The 18,211-nt window shown below is 36.9% G+C and overlaps 2 protein-coding genes across 2 annotated transcripts in view; one reads left to right on the forward strand and one right to left on the reverse strand.

Moving 5' to 3' along the window:
• The window catches only part of LOC140951765 (DNA primase large subunit-like), a 16,041-nt gene extending 2,530 nt beyond the window's left edge, over window positions 1-13,511 (reverse strand). Inside the window, exons 1-13 of the mRNA XM_073401099.1 lie at window positions 13,303-13,511; window positions 11,662-11,780; window positions 10,335-10,411; window positions 9,658-9,705; window positions 6,033-6,114; window positions 5,404-5,499; window positions 5,235-5,291; window positions 2,939-3,019; window positions 2,649-2,716; window positions 2,467-2,542; window positions 1,911-2,018; window positions 1,593-1,667; window positions 307-433 (exon numbers count right to left, since the gene is read on the reverse strand). Coding sequence (XP_073257200.1) covers window positions 307-433; window positions 1,593-1,667; window positions 1,911-2,018; window positions 2,467-2,542; window positions 2,649-2,716; window positions 2,939-3,019; window positions 5,235-5,291; window positions 5,404-5,499; window positions 6,033-6,114; window positions 9,658-9,705; window positions 10,335-10,411; window positions 11,662-11,780; window positions 13,303-13,468 — 1,180 coding nt within the window. The 5' untranslated portion in view covers window positions 13,469-13,511. The remainder of the gene's footprint in view (window positions 1-306; window positions 434-1,592; window positions 1,668-1,910; window positions 2,019-2,466; window positions 2,543-2,648; window positions 2,717-2,938; window positions 3,020-5,234; window positions 5,292-5,403; window positions 5,500-6,032; window positions 6,115-9,657; window positions 9,706-10,334; window positions 10,412-11,661; window positions 11,781-13,302) is intronic.
• A 107-nt stretch (window positions 13,512-13,618) lies between these two features.
• On the forward strand, window positions 13,619-18,008 carry LOC140952225 (uncharacterized). Its single transcript, XM_073401651.1, has 4 exons — window positions 13,619-13,756; window positions 14,090-14,192; window positions 16,575-16,627; window positions 16,733-18,008. Exons 2-4 carry the CDS (start codon window positions 14,121-14,123, stop codon window positions 17,247-17,249), a joined length of 642 nt encoding a protein of 213 aa, XP_073257752.1. The 5' UTR covers window positions 13,619-13,756; window positions 14,090-14,120; the 3' UTR covers window positions 17,250-18,008.
• The last annotated feature ends 203 nt before the right edge of the window (window positions 18,009-18,211 follow it).

Genomic DNA, 18,211 nt, shown 5'->3' on the forward strand with positions numbered 1-18,211 from the left:
CTGTTTATGGACCCCTCAGAATAAGACAGAAGGGTGAACTATAAATTCTCTATTATATTGGGGGATAGTTAACAGAAAAAAAAAAAATAGCAGATGGATTAATCTTCTCCATCTGACCATCCGTTCCATGCTGGAAAATTAACCAAATTTTTTTTTCAACTGTCAAGAAAATGGTGTTGTCATTGTTCCCCCTACACTGCCTTTGGGCAAACATCAACTTCTTTGCAAGGGAAAGAAACTGAGGGATGGACAACAAGCCTCTAAGCACAGGCCACTGAGGGAAGACTGAAAAATATGATGCTTTACCATGATGATCTCCTGGTCCAGGTGGGTTAGTCATGATGATTTTCATGCAGCTGTATGGTGTGTAGTCTTGTCTTTTACCTTCTTTCCCATAACTGTGCCGAATGTTGTAAGCATACTGTTTGTCAAACTACTTGAACAAAACATGGAGATAAAAAACGTTATTTATTTATTTTTTTTTTTTTTTTGCCCTTGTATCATTATCATTTTTAAACAAATTAACTGGTAATTTTATACTCCTTTTATGCCCCTCAACCTTATTGTTATTAATAAATATTTTTTTTAAAAAAAATCAGGAACCAATAAACTTATGAAAATATGATTGTGTTTATATAATAATTGTTACTGGTCGAATTTGATTTCAGGTTAATTATGATTTAACCTAGGTTGATTGTGGATTTCCTTTGTCTTCTGGGGCTAGGAGAAAAAGGAAATTAAGAATCACCTGAGGTTAAATCAAAATTAACCTGAAATCAAATTTGACCTGTAACATAATGGCACCAGTAACTATCTTTGTTAAGAGAATTTTGTTGATGTCAATATATTTTTAGTGTTTACATTCTTATATATAGCAATAGAATCTAATCATACACTTTATAGATCTAATTCCACCACTGTATTTATAATCTTAAGCATTTTATTTCTGTGTTTGTCGTGTCCCCAGTTAGCTTGTAAGCTAAAAATCCTGACACGTAAATAAAGTTTATTATTATTATTGTCATTATTATTATTATTATTATTATTATTATTATTATTATTATTATTATATTATTATTATTATTATATTTTTGTCCTTTGCAATTTTGCGGAGCGCGCTCCTATGCCTAAGGGGATCGAGAACCCCGAGAAGGAGGAACTTAGATGTTAAGGACAGGGATCTAGAAATACAGAAGGGTCAAGCAGGACTTCCCTAGACTCAACAGCTATAGATGCTTTATTAATTTGTCTTTATTTTATTTTATTTTGTGTTTTTTTAAACAGTTGAAAGAAACTTTTGAATTTTAGAGGCTGACAGCTTTTTTTTTATTGAAATGAAATGTTTTTAATTCGAATAAGTTTTTCTTAGTTAAATTAACTCTTTCTAAGCTAAATTAAGTGCTTTTTAAATCGACAGGAATTGTAAATAGTGTTTTGAATGAGTAGTTTTTTCCTTTTTTCAAGCGAATTAATTGTAAATAGGATTTTAATAGTTAGCATTATTATTGAACATTTTTTATTTCATGAATCATATTTGTTACTTCCAAATCAAGTATTACTCATTGTCACTTACGTGTCAAAAATACCGATACCTTATCAACATCCATAAGCTTTGTGAACTCAGATCTCCAAAAGATAAGTGCTTCTTCCAAACTGAGTCCAATACCCTACATCAAGACATCCAAAAACATTGATCATCAGATAAGGTATTAAAAAAAAGACAGCATAAAAAGAAATTACAATAGCCATACAATGATTTATTAGTCTATCGTCAACAAAATTGGTCCCTTTAGAAACTTATCACTGATAAATGAAACCAATGAATTTTTCAAATAATAATAAAGAAAAAAACGTTTATGTCCTACAGTTAATGATCGGTATTAAGTCTGTTGTGCAAAGTTGTTATCTACCTTAATAAACAAGCCATATTGCAGTCGGCCAAAGTGCTTTAAGTGGTGGTTTTCTTTCATTGCCGTGTGCAGTTGACGCATACACAAAGGATAAGATGTTTTTGATAGCTATAAAATAGAAGACAACACAAATGAAAATATGACTGGTGAGTGGCATGGGGGAGCATTTTAAACACGTTTTGCTGGCTAAAGAATACAAGCTAAAAGTTTCCAGTTTCTTGTTTTTAGAATTATTAATTTTTTGACCATCAATCAGGAGAAATGAACATATTTGGAACCCCATGACTACCAGGCTACATTGATTTACATCATCAGTATGGAATTTCTGTCGCTGCCACATAGACGTCCCTCTTGGCAAAACATCCCCAATGGTGAAGAGCAAGAAGAGACGGCTGTTTTTGCAGGCTAGTGAATGACTAAATGTAGCTGCATAGGGCCTTGTTATACATGTACATAAGCACTTTGCTTGGCTTTGAAGCAAGAGGGGATTCCTTAGAATACATCACTGTGTGAGTGTTAGGATACCAGCTTAACCCAGAATGCAGTGTAAACTCACCCCATCAATTTGATCCAGAGTGACTTTCCCTCCCACAGACTTTTTCTGGGTGTAATCCTGTCCGACATACTGACGACTAAATATTAAAAACATTATAATGAAATACCAGTAAGTCATCACACACAAGACAACAGAATTCACCACTTAATGTTATTGCATTACACTGGGCAAGTAAAACAAACCTGAGATTTGTTAACTTTGGAAGCAGTCTCTCATCTTCTTCAAGATATGGTAATGCCCTTGCAGTCATCTGAAGGAAAGACAGAATCATTATTGACCAAGTGTGAGGTCAAGACAGCTGGATATCAGCCAAGTTCTTTTTTGCGTTTTTTATTTGTCGAGGTGACTAAGTAAAAAACGCAAAAGATAACAAGGCAAATATCCAGCCATCTTGACCAAACAACTTGGACTGTTAATAAATCAGTCTTAACAATTACTAATATGTAACATCGAAAAAACAAGAGATACCTACAGCCAAGGCACGAGAAAGCTGTACTCGAAATTCATTGGCCACAAGGGAAACAAGATCATCTCTTGGGACATATGCAGAACCCTGCAACACAAAACATACAATACAAACAATTCAGAGCTGCAAATTGTTAGACAATGTTCAAATAAACTTTGTCCATGTCTGATGATATTCTACAAGTACTTTCAGTCAGATGTGGGATGGAACATATCAACTTTACTGCCAAAGACAATAGTTTGCTTCTTTAAACTAAAGATTGGCATAAGTCAGTGTTCTCCCTAAATTTTAGCTCAGCAGGTAAGGGACCATTCATGGCCAGTAAGGCAAAAAATGTGCACCAGAGGCACACCTTCCTGGGAGCAGGAGGATAGTGGAGTGAGGGACATGGCTCTGCTCTCGCTGGGAAATTTAGGAGCTAAGTTCTCTGATACGTCATTCCCTCGTTTTAAGACCTATTTTATGCAAATAGGCCATTGTCAACTTTAGACAACAACTTAAAACGTTTAATTCCAATAATTTTACTTTGTCTCAGGGTTTTCAACAGTTTTTGAAGTAGGAGTTGCGTTTATTTGAGTAGGAGTTGCAAGGCCCGGAGGGCCTTGCTCTCTAGGGGGGTCTGGGGGCATGCCCCCCCAGGAAATTTTGAATTTCTAGACTCTTGGAGACGCATTTTCCCGCATTTTGAGACGCAGAACTAGCAAATTCTAGATATCGAAAATACTGATAAATTTTGATGCTTTTAGTAACTTTAACCACAATATTAGGGTACGCTTTAACCACAATCAGGGTTTTTATGTGGCATATTGTTGTAAGTTAATATTTAATGTTAAGATTTGGATTTTAAGACTTTAGTATGTTAGTCATTGTATAGGAATTTATTGTACCTGATGATTTTTTTTTTTTACCTTGTATAAATAATGAGTAAAGATTAGATTAAAGATTAAAGATTAGTACATAATTTGGGTTGAAAAAAGTAAAAGTGATTAAGAAACAGCGAAGGTAATTGAATTTTCAGTAACCAACAAAAGCTACTTGTGTATACTTTGTTCATGTAGACCCATGTACTTGGATAGCTGTTTGTCCAGTCTAGACAGAAGCATTTTTTCTGGGCCTTCTCTTGATGCCTGGAAAAGGCTCAAAAACATACTAAAGCTATACACGAACTGTTTTAAACTCAAACAAAATTTACAATTTTGATTATCCTTATTACTTATCGATCACAAACACCGTTCAGTCCTACTACATCATTCAATTGAAGTGAAATATGCAGAAATATGGTAGTATCTACAATACACCCATCCACTGTCGTCTGATTCGCCATGCTCTTCATCTAGGCAGAAGACTTTTGCTTCCACTTCTTCTTGTTCTTTCTCCTCAATTTGAACTATTTCCTCTTCCGTTTGCGTACCGGCATCTGCTTGGGTAATCTTCGGGAAAACATTACATTATTACCTGCAGCATCCTTTTTCTTTTTCTTGTTTGTCACTGTCAGCGACCACATCTCCCGTAAACCACGCTGTCGCTTTTCTGCCATTTTACCGTGTTCTTGGAGACGAAATGTGGCGTTTTATATAGAGTGGCTTCAGAAACCGCTAACTACAATGTTCCCTGTAACTGAGACCTAGTCTTCGACTCGTCCTCAACGTTTACTCAACGTATTACGCAGAGAACGTATTTTAAAAGCAGACTCAAGCGATGTTTTGGCGAAATTCTCCAGAAAAATTTCAAGTTTGCTTGCTCGCAACAGCTTTGTGAACACTTACCACTTTTTATCAAAAGTTTTATTTATCATATAATTTACCTAAGGGAAAGTAGGGGTCGCAAATCAAAAAGTTGCCGTCGGATGCGACGGCCGACGGCTGATTTTGAAAACACTGTGTCTTCACTGTTCTCTTTCCAAAATCCGTGGCCCAGAAAAAGAAAAGCTGTGTATACTTTTGTACTTTCCCATTGTTGCTTCAGGCGGTAATTTTACCGGTTACCTCCTGATAAGGAGAACACTGTAAGTCAACTCTTGTCTTGAGAAATCCTCCCTGTGATGGACATCCATGTAATACAGACTGAGCAGCTGAATTTCCAGTGACATTTGACTGAAATAAACTCCCACTGTAATGGACTCTCACTGATAAGAACAGTGACTCACGGTCTTAAGTGTCCAAAAGAAATTTAAAAACTTTCACAGTAGAACATAAGTAGAATAGTACTAAGAATAAGACGTTGTAAAATGGCAACTTGGACATACACTATTAATGTCCTTTCTGAAAAGATTTGCATCCCTGCTTTTTGTTAGTGAACTTACATTTTCTAGGTAAACCTTTCTTGATCTCACAAGTTCAAGAGCATCAAAAAATGGAACCTGGGGAAGACAAAAGCATCAATAGAGAAAACTAAATAAAGCTTCCACATTATCATCATCTTAATTCAGTTACTGTGTATCTGCTTGACAACAATGTGTATTTAAACTTTACCTTAAAGTAGTCTGTATTCAGTACTTTATCACTTGTGAGGTTGAATCCTGAATTCATCAGCTCTTCTTTTCTTGCCTCTCTTTCTTCATTTTTGATCTGCAGACAAATGAAATTAATTAATTTTACAACAATGACAATTAGCATTCTCTTTTCACATATACATGTACACCTTATGTTGATCTAAAAACTGATATTTCAGGGTTGTCACTAAGATTTCAAGCTGCCGGGTAAATACAACAAGTAAGCAGGGAATCAAATGGCTAGGGATTTCTTTTGGTTTTATTTTTCTTCCATTTTCCAATAAGAGTAGCTGGGGGCCACTCTCTTAGTAGCCGGGGAAAATTCCTGGCCCCCGGCTCTTAATGACAACCCTGATATTTTAAATGAAATTTCAGTATTAAAAAGTAATAACTTCAAATGTAAATTTTATTGCAAACAAATATAATTACCATGCCATCTAGTCTGCTACACAGCCATTCTTAGTGTCGTCACACAATGCTCCTCTCCAGGTGCGTGACGACACTAAAAACGGCTGTGTAGCAGACTACCATGCCATCAGTTCCTACAATAAATGTATATCTCATTACCAAGACGGTTAAAGAGCAAAATATTGTCTTGTTTGTACTTACTGGTTTGTATTCCAGTCCATTGTCACTCAGGAATCTGTCCGCCTGTTGTGTGTCATATCTAGCTACTTCAGTGAAACGAAACCTTTCCATAAAATACCATAAAATTATGTAAATCAGCAAGATCTAGGTAATGATTTGATACAGAGAAGACCCCTTTTTTTCACAGTTGATGCATAATTAAGGACAATATATTAAATATCTTCTATCAAGAAAACCTAGGACTTCTCTTGTGAGGGTAGAGTGTACATCCATCAATAACCATGACATGGGTACAGTTAAAATACCATTTTAGAATTAATTATTGAATTAATGAAAGGTATGGAAAATTGGGGAGTTACGCTGGAAAAGGGTATTATTACTATTATTATTTCATTCTTAATTTTTCCCTTTAACACCTTATTAATTGATATTGTTATTATTAATTTTTTTCGAATGTGGGAACTAGTTTTTCCAGTTTAATGATTCTTCATGAGCCAAAAGTCAGTGATGAGCAGCTAGATTAGTGAGATACAGTCAAAGCTCTCCTTGCAACCACTCTCCTAAGCGACCAACTCTAGTTACGACCACCTTTGTGAAACCCCGTTTGAACTGTGACTTAAACTATGTAATGAAAGGCTCTGGTTAGCAACCACTCCAGTAAGTGACGGCAACCACTTTTGAGATTACTCAACTGGACTTTTTCTTTGTTTTTAAGCTCTTGTAAGCGACCACTCAGAGTCTTTTTCATATAATAAAAAAAAGAAACTGCACACTGTGGTAATGGTCTGAAAAATTGGACCTAAAGTTTAGCCATGTCTATATCAGATATAAAGACACTCATTAAACATTAAAATTTCTTTTGTTTTTTTTCTTTATGTATTATTAATGAGTTTCTAAAGCCCTCGTACATGTAAGTGACCACCCTCTACTATATGTGGTCACTGGCGAGAGCTCGTTCTTTTAAGCCACCAGCTCTATAGTTACAACCACTTTTTCCAATATCTGAGGTGATGGCTTACGAGAGGTTCGACTGTATTAAAGACCTTGAAACTGTTTGATGGTTAATGTTTATATCTGCTTTTTTTGACAGTTGAAGGTTGAGGGTTGTCCAATACTCACAAATAGACTCCATTGGTGTTAGTGGTGAGAAGAAGGGTCTCCATTGGTACCAATGGTACGATTGGTACCAATAGAAAAGCATCCTATTCCAATGGTTCTATTGGTGAATATGCATCTCATTAAGGAGACTTAGATTATTTTCTCATGTGGTCTAGCTGGGTACAGGGCAATTCCAATGGTCCATTGGTACCAATGGTACGATTGGTACCAATAGAAAAGCACCCTATTCCAAGGGTTCTATTAGTGAATATGCATCTCATTAAGGAGACTTAGACTATTTTCAGATGTGGTCTGGCTGGGTACAGGGCAATTCCAATGGTCCATTGGTACCAATGGTACGATTGGTACCAATGGAAAAGCACCCTATTCCAATGATTCTATTGGTGAATATGCATCTCATTAAGGGGACTTAGATTATTTTCTCATGTGGTCTAGCTGGGTACAGGGCAATTCCAATGGTCCATTGGTACCAATGGTACGATTGGTACCAATAGAAAAGCATGCTATTCCAATGGTTCTATTGGTGAATATGCTTCTCATTAAGGGGACTTAGATTATTTTCTCATGTGGTCTAGCTGGGTACAGGGCAATTCCAATGGTCCATTGGTACCAATGGTACGATTGGTACCAATGGAAAAGCACCCTATTCCAATGGTTCTATTAGTGAATATGCATCTCATTAAGAGAGTTAGATTATTTTCCCATGTGGTCTAGCTGGGTACAGGGCCTATAGAACGAGGAATATTCATAAGAATTATGGCGCGTTTTTAATTGGTGTAACAGCGAACTTGTTTTGCGTGGTTGGCTTATAGAACGAGGAATATTCATAATAATTATTAGCGCGTTTTTACTTAGTGTAAAAGGCAACTTGTTTTGTGTGGTTGGCTTATAGAACGAGGAATATTCATAATAATTATTAGTGCGTTTTTACTTGGTGTAAAAGCGAACTTGTTTTGCATGGTTGACTTATAGAACGAGGAATATTCATAAGAATTATAGCACGCTTTTACTTGGTGTAAAAGCGAACTTGTTCTGCATGGTTGGCTTATAGAACGAGGAATATTCATAAGAATCATAGCGCGCTTTTACTTGGTGTAAAAGCGAACTTGTTTTGCGTGGTTGACTTATAGAACGAGGAATATTCATAAGAATTATAGCACGCTTTTACTTGGTGTAAAAGCGAACTTGTTCTGCATGGTTGGCTTATAGAACGAGGAATATTCATAAGAATCATAGCGCGCTTTTACTTGGTGTAAAAGCGAACTTGTTTTGCATGATTGGGATATAGAACGAGGAATATTCATAAGAATTATAGCGCGCTTTTACTTGATGTAAAAGCAAACTTGTTTTGCGTGGTTTTTCTATAGAACGAGGAACGTTCATAATAATTATTAGCGCGTTTTCACTTGGTGTAAAGGTGAACTTGTTTTGCACCAATAGAACCATTGGAATGGCATCATTTTCCATTGGTACCAATCGCACCATTGGTACCAATGTACCATCGGAATTGCCCTGTACCCAGCCAGGTCACATGGGAAAATAATCTAAGTCCCCTTAATGAGATGCATATTCACCGATAGAACCATTGGAATAGGGTGCTTTTCCATTGGTACCAATCGTACCATTGGTACCAATGGACCATTGGAATTGCCCTGTACCCAACCAGGTCACAGGGGAAAATAATCTAAGTCCCCTTAATGAGATGCATATTCACCAATAGAACCATTGGAATAGGGTGCTTTTCCATTGGTACCAATCATACCATTGGTACCAATGGACCATTGGAATTGCCCTATACCCAACCAGGTCACATGGGAAAATAATCTAAGTCCCCTTAATTAGATGCATATGCACCAACAGAACCATTGGAATAGGGTGCTTTCCTATTGGTACCAATCGTACCATTGGTACCAATGGACCATTGGAATTGCCCTATACCCAACCAGGTCACATGGGAAAATAATCTAAGTCCCCTTAATTAGATGCATATGCACCAACAGAACCATTGGAATAGGGTGCTTTCCTATTGGTACCAATCGTACCATTGGTACCAATGGACCATTGGAATTGCCCTATACCCAACCAGGTCACATGGGAAAATAATCTAAGTCCCCTTAATTAGATGCATATGCACCAACAGAACCATTGGAATAGGGTGCTTTTCTATTGGTACCAATCGTACCATTGGTACCAATGGACCATCAGTTTGACGAATTGTATCCGTTTGTGTATATTGGACATGTGTGTCAAGGTTTGGCCGTTTCACAGCTAGTTAACCCCACTGAGACCCTTTTTTTGGGTACACAAATTTTTACACAAATCTTTTCACAAAGTCTTACAAGCACTTATATAAAATCACTTTCTTCTTAAAGCTAGTAGAAAATTAATCTTTCAGTCAAAATTCAATGATAATAACAATGAGAGACAATGATATAATATTTTTTCTCCTAAAAAAACATTCGTATATATACAGCCTCTGATTCTCAAATAAAAGAACATTTAAAAGAATAAAATTTACTGCTCTTACCGAAATAACTCAACTTCTTGAGACAAAAACCACCGCCTGAGATCTTCCCTAAAAGATTAGATCCGAAAGGTTTATAACAATGTTTGGTAAAAATTACAGTGACCAACCCTGAGCAGCCAACTTTACAGCTAATTTGTTTTATTTTGTCGGCCTACACTGTATTCTACATGTAGGGTTGTTTACCATAATACATGGGCAAACCGTTGTTTCACTGTTTAGGCAAATTAATGGTAAGCAAAATTCAAGACTGGTAAATATTTCATCCCAGAATAGCATTTACCATTTGCAGTAATCTGTTGCATTTACCGAAAAACAGCCATGAAGGTCTGAAACTTGTATCAAAGATGGCTTTGAAAAAATGGAACATAAATCTCTGTTTGGAACATTCCGACTGGGAAAACAGGATGAACTCTTTGCATGTTAAATTGCTCCTGAAAATTTTCCACTGAAACGACCTGAAAAGTCTTGTTCCATTTACTTTCCAACTGGATTTCCAGAGACTTTTTGCAAATGGTAAAAAACCTAGGTTTGTGTTATAATTTTGTGCACTCAAAGGTTTCTATGAACCAGCAGCATGCATGGACCCATGCAAAAATTCATGGAGTACCCTCATCCTAGGCTGAAATGGGACAGTAAGTTAATTCATAAGATAAATGATGATAAATATGTTCACTTACGATCTGCAATAAGCTAGACGGAGGATAAAATGAGAGATATGATCTTTTCTTCTTTCACTGAACTCTTCCTCTGTGTTCTGTAGAGTTCACAATATTTAATTTAGCAAAATATTAATGTTTATTACACGAGGCCATCACAGTCAGACCTGTATTACATGTAGGTGGTTACTCTCTAAATGGTCACCTAGCTAGAGTGTCCAGGAATAAGCCATATCTGAGTTACCCTTGGCCTCTGTTTCAAAGCAATATAAAAATGATTTATTCTCATGCAAATAAAACACATTTTCACAATGGTTTTGCAATTAGTCTCATTTTGCAGTGAGAATTTTTAGAACTCAGAAATGGCCTATCGTAAATCGTAAATTGTAATTTGTTTACCCATGAAGCACTTAGGAGTTCTTATGAAATCGTTTAAGTAATGATCCAGGTAAGGTAGATAGCAATTTCTTTTGTCATGTGGCAACGGTGCTTTCCCCACGTAGGAATGTTCTCATTTTTACACAGAGAATGCATAAACCTACATGAAGGCCGTTTACGCAATAAAATGCATTTACACTCCACTTCGAAAGGGTGTTTTTTTTTGTGTTAAAAGATTTTGACCAATCACAAGAGTTGAAAACAATAGCCGAGAAAAGTTTACAATTTTACATGTTCCCCACATAGGATTTCTTTGTTATTCAAACTGAGACCAGATTTTGTTATATGGAAGATGGTTGGAAAGTGAGGATGAATATATGTACTGCTTTATGAAGTTTTGTTAACTTTTGCTGTTTGAGCCAATCAGAAGTAAATACAGACAATAGAAAAGTTAGCACCTTTTTTGCATTCCAACATGTTCGTTGCCGTTGTTGCTATCGTTCTTATCTGGACCGTTTCTTAAATGTGTCCGTTCGTTTCAGATCAAATTGGAATTTGGAAGTGTTGGTTTTTGTGGAAAGGGGAAAACCGGAGAAACAGGAGAAACACCTCTCGGAGCAAGGGAGAGAACCAACAACAAACTCAACCCACATATGGCTTCAACACTGGGATTTGAACCCAGGCCATATTGGTGGGCAGAGAGTGCTCTCACCACTGTGCCATGCCTTGTTCCCCTTCTCTTACTTGCTTATTGTAAATGGACCAAAACTGGGGTCACCTTGTCATCTTTTCTCATGGGTTTCAATGTACAGTGTACATAAACTTAATGTTATTTCTACAATAGTTTCATACAAGTAAATCAAGACATGAGATAAAGGTTCTCCTCACCCGCACCTCCATGACTGTAAGCTGATAAAGGAATTGAAAGCATCTGTTTAACAAGACTTCCTATAGCAGCAAAATACCCTACCTTGTTTGTGGCTCTCTGTGCCAGGGGCAAGAATTTTTTCAAGCTTTCCTTCATGGCATTTTCATACTCTTTAGACCCTCTTTTGTATCGAATACCAAATGTTTCCACCTCTCTGAGAACTAACAAGAAAGGATTAAAATCTTTGAGCAAGTGTTTGCCATTGTTTAATTACTTAAAGAATGGGCTGATAAAAATCTGTGACTTTAAAGCAAAAAGTTCAAACAATGCTAACAAAAATTAGACCTCAGTTCTAAGATTTTGAGATTGGATGAAAAGTTTCTGAGACTCGCAAAATATTTTTATAGGTACCATTTGCCGGCCTTTGTCATAATGGTCACCTGCACTGGTGGGTTGGAGGGGTGAGCTGTGACAACAAGTCAACAAGAAAGCCAGAACTGTATGATAATAGAGAGATTTTGAGTCAAGCTTACAGCAAATGGCAGACATTAATTTGTACCATGTGACCAAGTTTTCCCTTTCATCCAAAAGTATCATCTTGGATTATTTTTATTTGCTTAAATGTATTTTCTATTTTGAGAAATTCACAACTTGAATCTGATGTTTGCTGTTTGCCATAAACATGACTCTAAATCTCTCCAGTACTAATTTTAATGGTTACTATACATGTAACCAATTCACATTCTGGTTCATTAAAGGGTGGCATTTCAAAATGATAGTAACCAAAGTTAGTTGCACATTATACTCTATACGCCCGAAAAAAGTCTAGTCCAATAGTCTGGGACAAGTAGACTCTCTTGCCGGGCAAGTGACTTTTAAAGCTCAGTTGCTTGATGGGCAAGAGACCAGGCAACTCGCTCTCCAATAAAATCATTCACTAAGACCAGCAAGAAGTGGCCACTGGAGGAAAAATGTGAGAGCTGGTTGCTCAACGTTCAAGTTTTTTTCAAGCCCTGTCATACTATGCAAAAGTATGTGTGTTATTGACCAAGCATGGGTCAAAATGGCTGGATATTAGCCAATTCCATTTTTTTTGGTATTTTTATGGACTGAGACAAAGGCCAATAGGTGGTTTCCATGCAATCTCGGGAGACACAAATAACAATGGTGAAATGAACAAATGCTGGTGGACAAACAAAGCGAGCTAATGAGCGATCTTTTGTTTACCGTCCACCAGCATGGCGGTGATGACGTAACATGAAAAACACCTATATGACCGCAAAGCTTGCAAGATAGGCCCATCTTGCTCCCCCGGGTAGCCAATCAGAAAACAGGATTCGCTTCAGCTAAAACATCCTTACTATCCCTCCCCCAAGGATAAGCTTATAGTCTTTTGAAGAAATATGTTTGGAAATCATTTTCATACAAGCATACGTGTGACGGGTGAATCCTGGTATTTTCTGTCTATAAAAATTATGTTAATGCCGAAGGTCCTTAACACCACTTGTCTGTATGAGATGAGGCAGCACGAAACGACAAATACCAAATTATTTTGACCATTCCATTCAAATTCATGCATGCAGTTGATATCGACACCTTTCTGAAATCGGTATTTTTCCTTTCTCCCAAGTAGCAGCAACTGATACTCACTCCCTCAATATCTCGAGAAGAGAATTAAGCGAAAAAACAATCAAAACTCTTGTTCTTTAAGCAAGATACTAGTTTATAATCTCTCAATCGTACCTTTCAATCGATCAATAGCAAACTCTTCGAACTCCTCCAAGGTTATGTTGTCCGTTGGTGGAACTTTATACATCTGTAAGCCGTGTGTATGCTTCCTAGCATTTTGTGAACTATCTAGGGGATTAGTCCGGCTTCTTCTATTTTTTCGACTGCCTGAAAAATCCATATTTTTGGGACGATGTCTGTGGCTCTGAGAAAGATATTTTTGATCGACTTTTTTCCCGCCAAATGATTAGGTACGGGAAACTAGTTCACAGTCCCTTTACAATTTTCCAACTTCCCGCGAACTGCATTGTTGTTAATTTATGAATTGGCGGCCATTTTGAAGTTCGTTGCACCAAAGGTTGACTCCACCGACTCCACCGTTCCCCACAGTGAAATTTAAAATACAACGAGAAAAACCTACAGCGTTTATTACGAATAAATTGAGGACAACGTCCCACCGTAAAACAAGGTATGTTGGCTCTCGATGAATCAAATTTCAGCCTTATCAAGTTTGTTTTCTCTTGTTTTGGTAGCTTTCGGATGATTTCATGCCCTTATTACTCAATTTAAGTCTTCTATTTACATTAACGACAGCTTAGATCTAAGTGATATATCCTTTATTTTAAAAACATTTAGCTATATACCTTTTTTCTCAGAAAGACAAGGCCAATCTTAATTTCCAAAATATTGCTTTAATAATGCATTGATTGCTTAATTCTTTGTTCTATAAAACCGTTATATTTTAGCTGTCTGAAACGTTAAACTTAACCCTTTATACACTGTCAATTCTATATTTTTTCAGTATTTAATATTTGTCATGACCAAGAGAAAACATGGGAGAAGTCGTTGGAGTACAACATGCAGCAACATCCTTCAAATCAAGAAGGCTCAAGAGAAAGAGTCAGGTGCTGTACAATGTATTTGCTATCTTTTTTACTTGTGGTCACGTAAGAACAACATGAAACCCTTTATTTCAAATACTACAGTCTCAGACAAAAATAGTTGGGACACTTAGACCAAACGCTGGTTTTTTCCTTCTCGTGCCCCCCTTGTCCCTTTCAAAGTTGTTTATCGCGGTTCAGTCACCAAACCTTGTACACCAACATTGAGGGGACAAGGAGACACAAAAGTGTCCCAACAATTTCGACTGAGACTGTGATTTAGAGGAATTTTTGGTATGCGACTCCTCGTTGGCTCTAGTGGCAGGAAATCGCTAGGCATGTATATAAACGTTTCGGAGCCATTTTTTCGGGAGAAAACTAGAGATTTCAAGGACAGAAAGAGAGAAGACCATCAGTAGAGGAAAGAAGTGTTTGTTTCTTTATTTACAACATTCCAAGGTTTTGAAAAAGCTTTGTACGTATTGGGTTTTAACAGTGACCAACGGATGAGTCAAAACTGTGCACATCATTTCGCAGGAATGTATCTTGCCACTAATATGTTGTACCGGTGGTGACACGATTGGCAGGTCACCATAACGGGTCACCCTACTATCCAGGGCGTTTTCTATGACCTCTCTGGTATATATAATGGAATAAGAAAGAAAAGGATAAGGTTATTTCACAGCTAATTGAAATTTCCAAGGTTTATAGCACCTTGATACATGTAAGGCAAGTTATTAAGACTTTGATCATGGTGACACGATTGTTCGAAGAAAGAAACTTACAAATATCTTAATTGAATTAATGTACGGTGACCCGTGTACACGTCGAGTATAACACTTTTTTAGAGGTTTTAAGGATGTATTGTCCTCGTTTGATATGATTCATGTTTTGTACCTCAATTCCCACATTTTTGGAAGAGTAGTTTGTTTTATAGCTATTCAGGAAGGTGTATATTTGGGGTAAAGAATGAGAACCAATGTCACCATTTGGCGCAAGCCCAAATTAACATACGTTGTAAACAACTTATAAAAAGTTGTCGATTTTACAGCGGTAGCCTGGAATATCTTTAAGAAACTTTTTGGCGTTGGACCAAACACTATTGTAGCCGTCACAACCTTTTTACGCCCTTGTAGTCAATAGTATCTTTTAAAATTTCGAAGCGTGATACTGTTCTCGCTGATACGTATACGTCTTGGGAATAATCCTGGTTTGTTGCATTTTCCAGTTTGGAGGAATAGTTTCCCCCTTTCTCTCGAAGTCGCTTAATCGCTCTTTCAGCTGTCTTTCGCCTCTTGCGCTTAACTTAAAAATGCATCCCTTTGGGCCCTGTTCCTTACACTCTTTTTTGGTAAAGAGGCCTTCTTTATTATCCTCCACACATTTTCTCTAGAAATGTGACACATCCGAGCGACTCGCCGTATGTGAAAGCCCTAAATTTTACGCAGATAGTATGCAACACTATATATTGTCATGCTATCAATCGCCCACTTGGAAGCTATTTGTGTACCGTTTGGTGCACACTCAGTTCCCTTTATTTTCCAATACTCTACTCCCACAAAAAATTTCTGCGAACTGGACATTCTTTGTGTTATTGTGTTATGCCAAAATAACTCAATTCACTGCTATAGAAATGTTCGAGAAAAATGGACGCCCCAACCAACCAAAAGCCTGTTGCTTGTGACCGACCTACAGATTAACCTGTGTATCTGTCAACACGCCTTCAAATTCCTCCCAGACACAGTCTCAGACAAAAATAGTTGGGACACTTAAGCCAAACGCTGGTTTTTTCCTTCTCGTGCCCCCTTTGTCCCTCTCAAAGTTGTTGATCGCGGTTCAGTCACCAAACCTTGTACACCAACATTGAGGGAACAAGGAGACACAAAAGTGTCCCAACAATTTTGACTGAGACTGTAGTACTAACTGTTATGTACTTTATCTCAAATCCCTGGGTAACCACCATCACAAGTCTCCTTACAAGGACTTAAATGCAGAGCATATTATTAAAGAAAGTGTTTTCACAGGTCATCGCATTTTTGTTCAAATAATAATTATTTGAATTATGTTGATCATTATCATTATTCGTATGGTTGGAATTACATTAATGGCTCACCAATAATTAGCCTGCGAAGCGCGGACGTGTTTCCGGTCGTCACTTCTTTCCCTCCAAAAAATTGCTATTTTTCGGAGGAACAGAAGCAACAACCCAAAATGCGTCTGCTGTTCGCAGGCTAACCAATAATGCATTGGTGAATAATTGCATTCCTACTACTGTCAGTAAAAAACAAAATCATTAAATAGTATAAACAAAATTTATAGTCCTAAAAAATGCTCAGCTAAATGATACCAAGTGAATTATCACCTGAAAACACTTATTTAAATTAATAATGTCTCCTCTCTTTATAGGAAGGATCTATAGCTAACAACAATGTGGGGTTAACCTCTTTAGAAGGTGAAAGGTACAAAGTGATCTTAAAACTTTTTATTACTCATATATTGATTGTCTCTCCATCCATTCATTCGTTAATTCCAGTTAATGTGTTCCTATGTTTTCTTTTCACAAGGCTAAGCCCTAAATGGAGAAAGTACAGTCGTATTCTTCCACTAAATGAAAGAGAAAATCAAGCAGAAGAGATAAATGAAAAGACAAATGATTTTGCTCTACCCTCCAGTGAACAATTTACTATGAAAACATTAAAGCCCTCGCACCTCACTCATACAAAAATCCAGTGTAAGGACAGAAAAAAGCCTCTTGTTCCTCGACTGCAGAACTTGAATGAAGATGAACACTCAAAAAGTGATGTTTGTGTTGCTGGCTTTATACTTTCACCCCGGGCTGAAAGACCATACAAATGCAATTTGTGTGTAAAGCAGTTCAAGTACTTTAGTAATTTAAAATCGCACATGAAGATTGTGCACAAGAAAATGGTGGAAAGCTCCCCTGAAGACAGTAACAGCTCCACACTTGGGAATGGACAAGTATTTCAGTGTGAAATTTGCTACAGAAATTTTAAATACTTTAGTAATCTGAGAACACATAGACTTGTTCATACCAACAATGACTCTAAAAGCAATGAGTAGCTTGGGTTTTAAGCCCTGATTAATACAATATTTTATCATATAACTTGTACGGCCTGGTGCCACAATTTTGTTTGAAAACCAAATGAAAAAAGTCCTGTATGAGGGCTGTACTCATGTATGCATCAAGTGATAGGGCTGAAAAAACACTTACAGCCCTGCTAGAAATGTGTACTGATTGATTCAGGTTCTCTCGGTGAGAAAAATTCAAAGCATAATGGTCATATGATAAAATGCTTATTGACTGAGTTGGGTCGGGCCAGACAGGAAATATTTGTCCCTTGGTCAGAATGCACAGGCCTCAAGCCAGATAATTTTCCATCCATCCTCCAACTCAGTCAATAAGTACATAGCTTATAAGGATGGTCTAGTGTCCCACTTTAAAATACTGCAATAACCATATGAAGTTTTGTAAACCTTGTAACACTTGTAATACTTACAACTATTGGTAGTTTAAGGATTGTAAATTCCTAACCACTTTGACTTGTTTTAAGATCCAATCTAAATTGTATATTAGTAGACTTATTTTTCAAACCTCACAGATAGAAATAAATTGGTTGAATTAAGGTGGTTCAAAGTATCAGTATTAAACTTATATTGTTTGACTGTGGAAGGGAAGTTGGCTGTGCCTTGGATTACAGCGAGGGTTGTTCAGAAACTGAGGGCTCAGGAAATCAGAATTCCTACTGTAGAACAAACTGAAGCAAAAAAGCCCTGTGTAAAATTGCGGCATTGAGAAGTTTCACATGAAGTCCAGTAAACTGTTAAAGTAGCTGACTGTGATAATTTAAAAATGTGAGGGATAGAACAAAAGGACAGTCAAAGTTTGAGAAAAGTTTATTATAATTATTATTATTATTATTATTATCATTTTTTATTAATATTATTATTATCATTTTTTTACTTGTTAGCAGTCCTAAAAAGGAAGTGCTAAATACTGTACACCACACGCCTATTAGTTCTGT

The sequence above is a fragment of the Porites lutea genome, chromosome 11 (genome assembly GCF_958299795.1).
Source record: "Porites lutea chromosome 11, jaPorLute2.1, whole genome shotgun sequence".
NCBI classification, from domain to species: Eukaryota; Metazoa; Cnidaria; class Anthozoa; order Scleractinia; family Poritidae; genus Porites; species Porites lutea.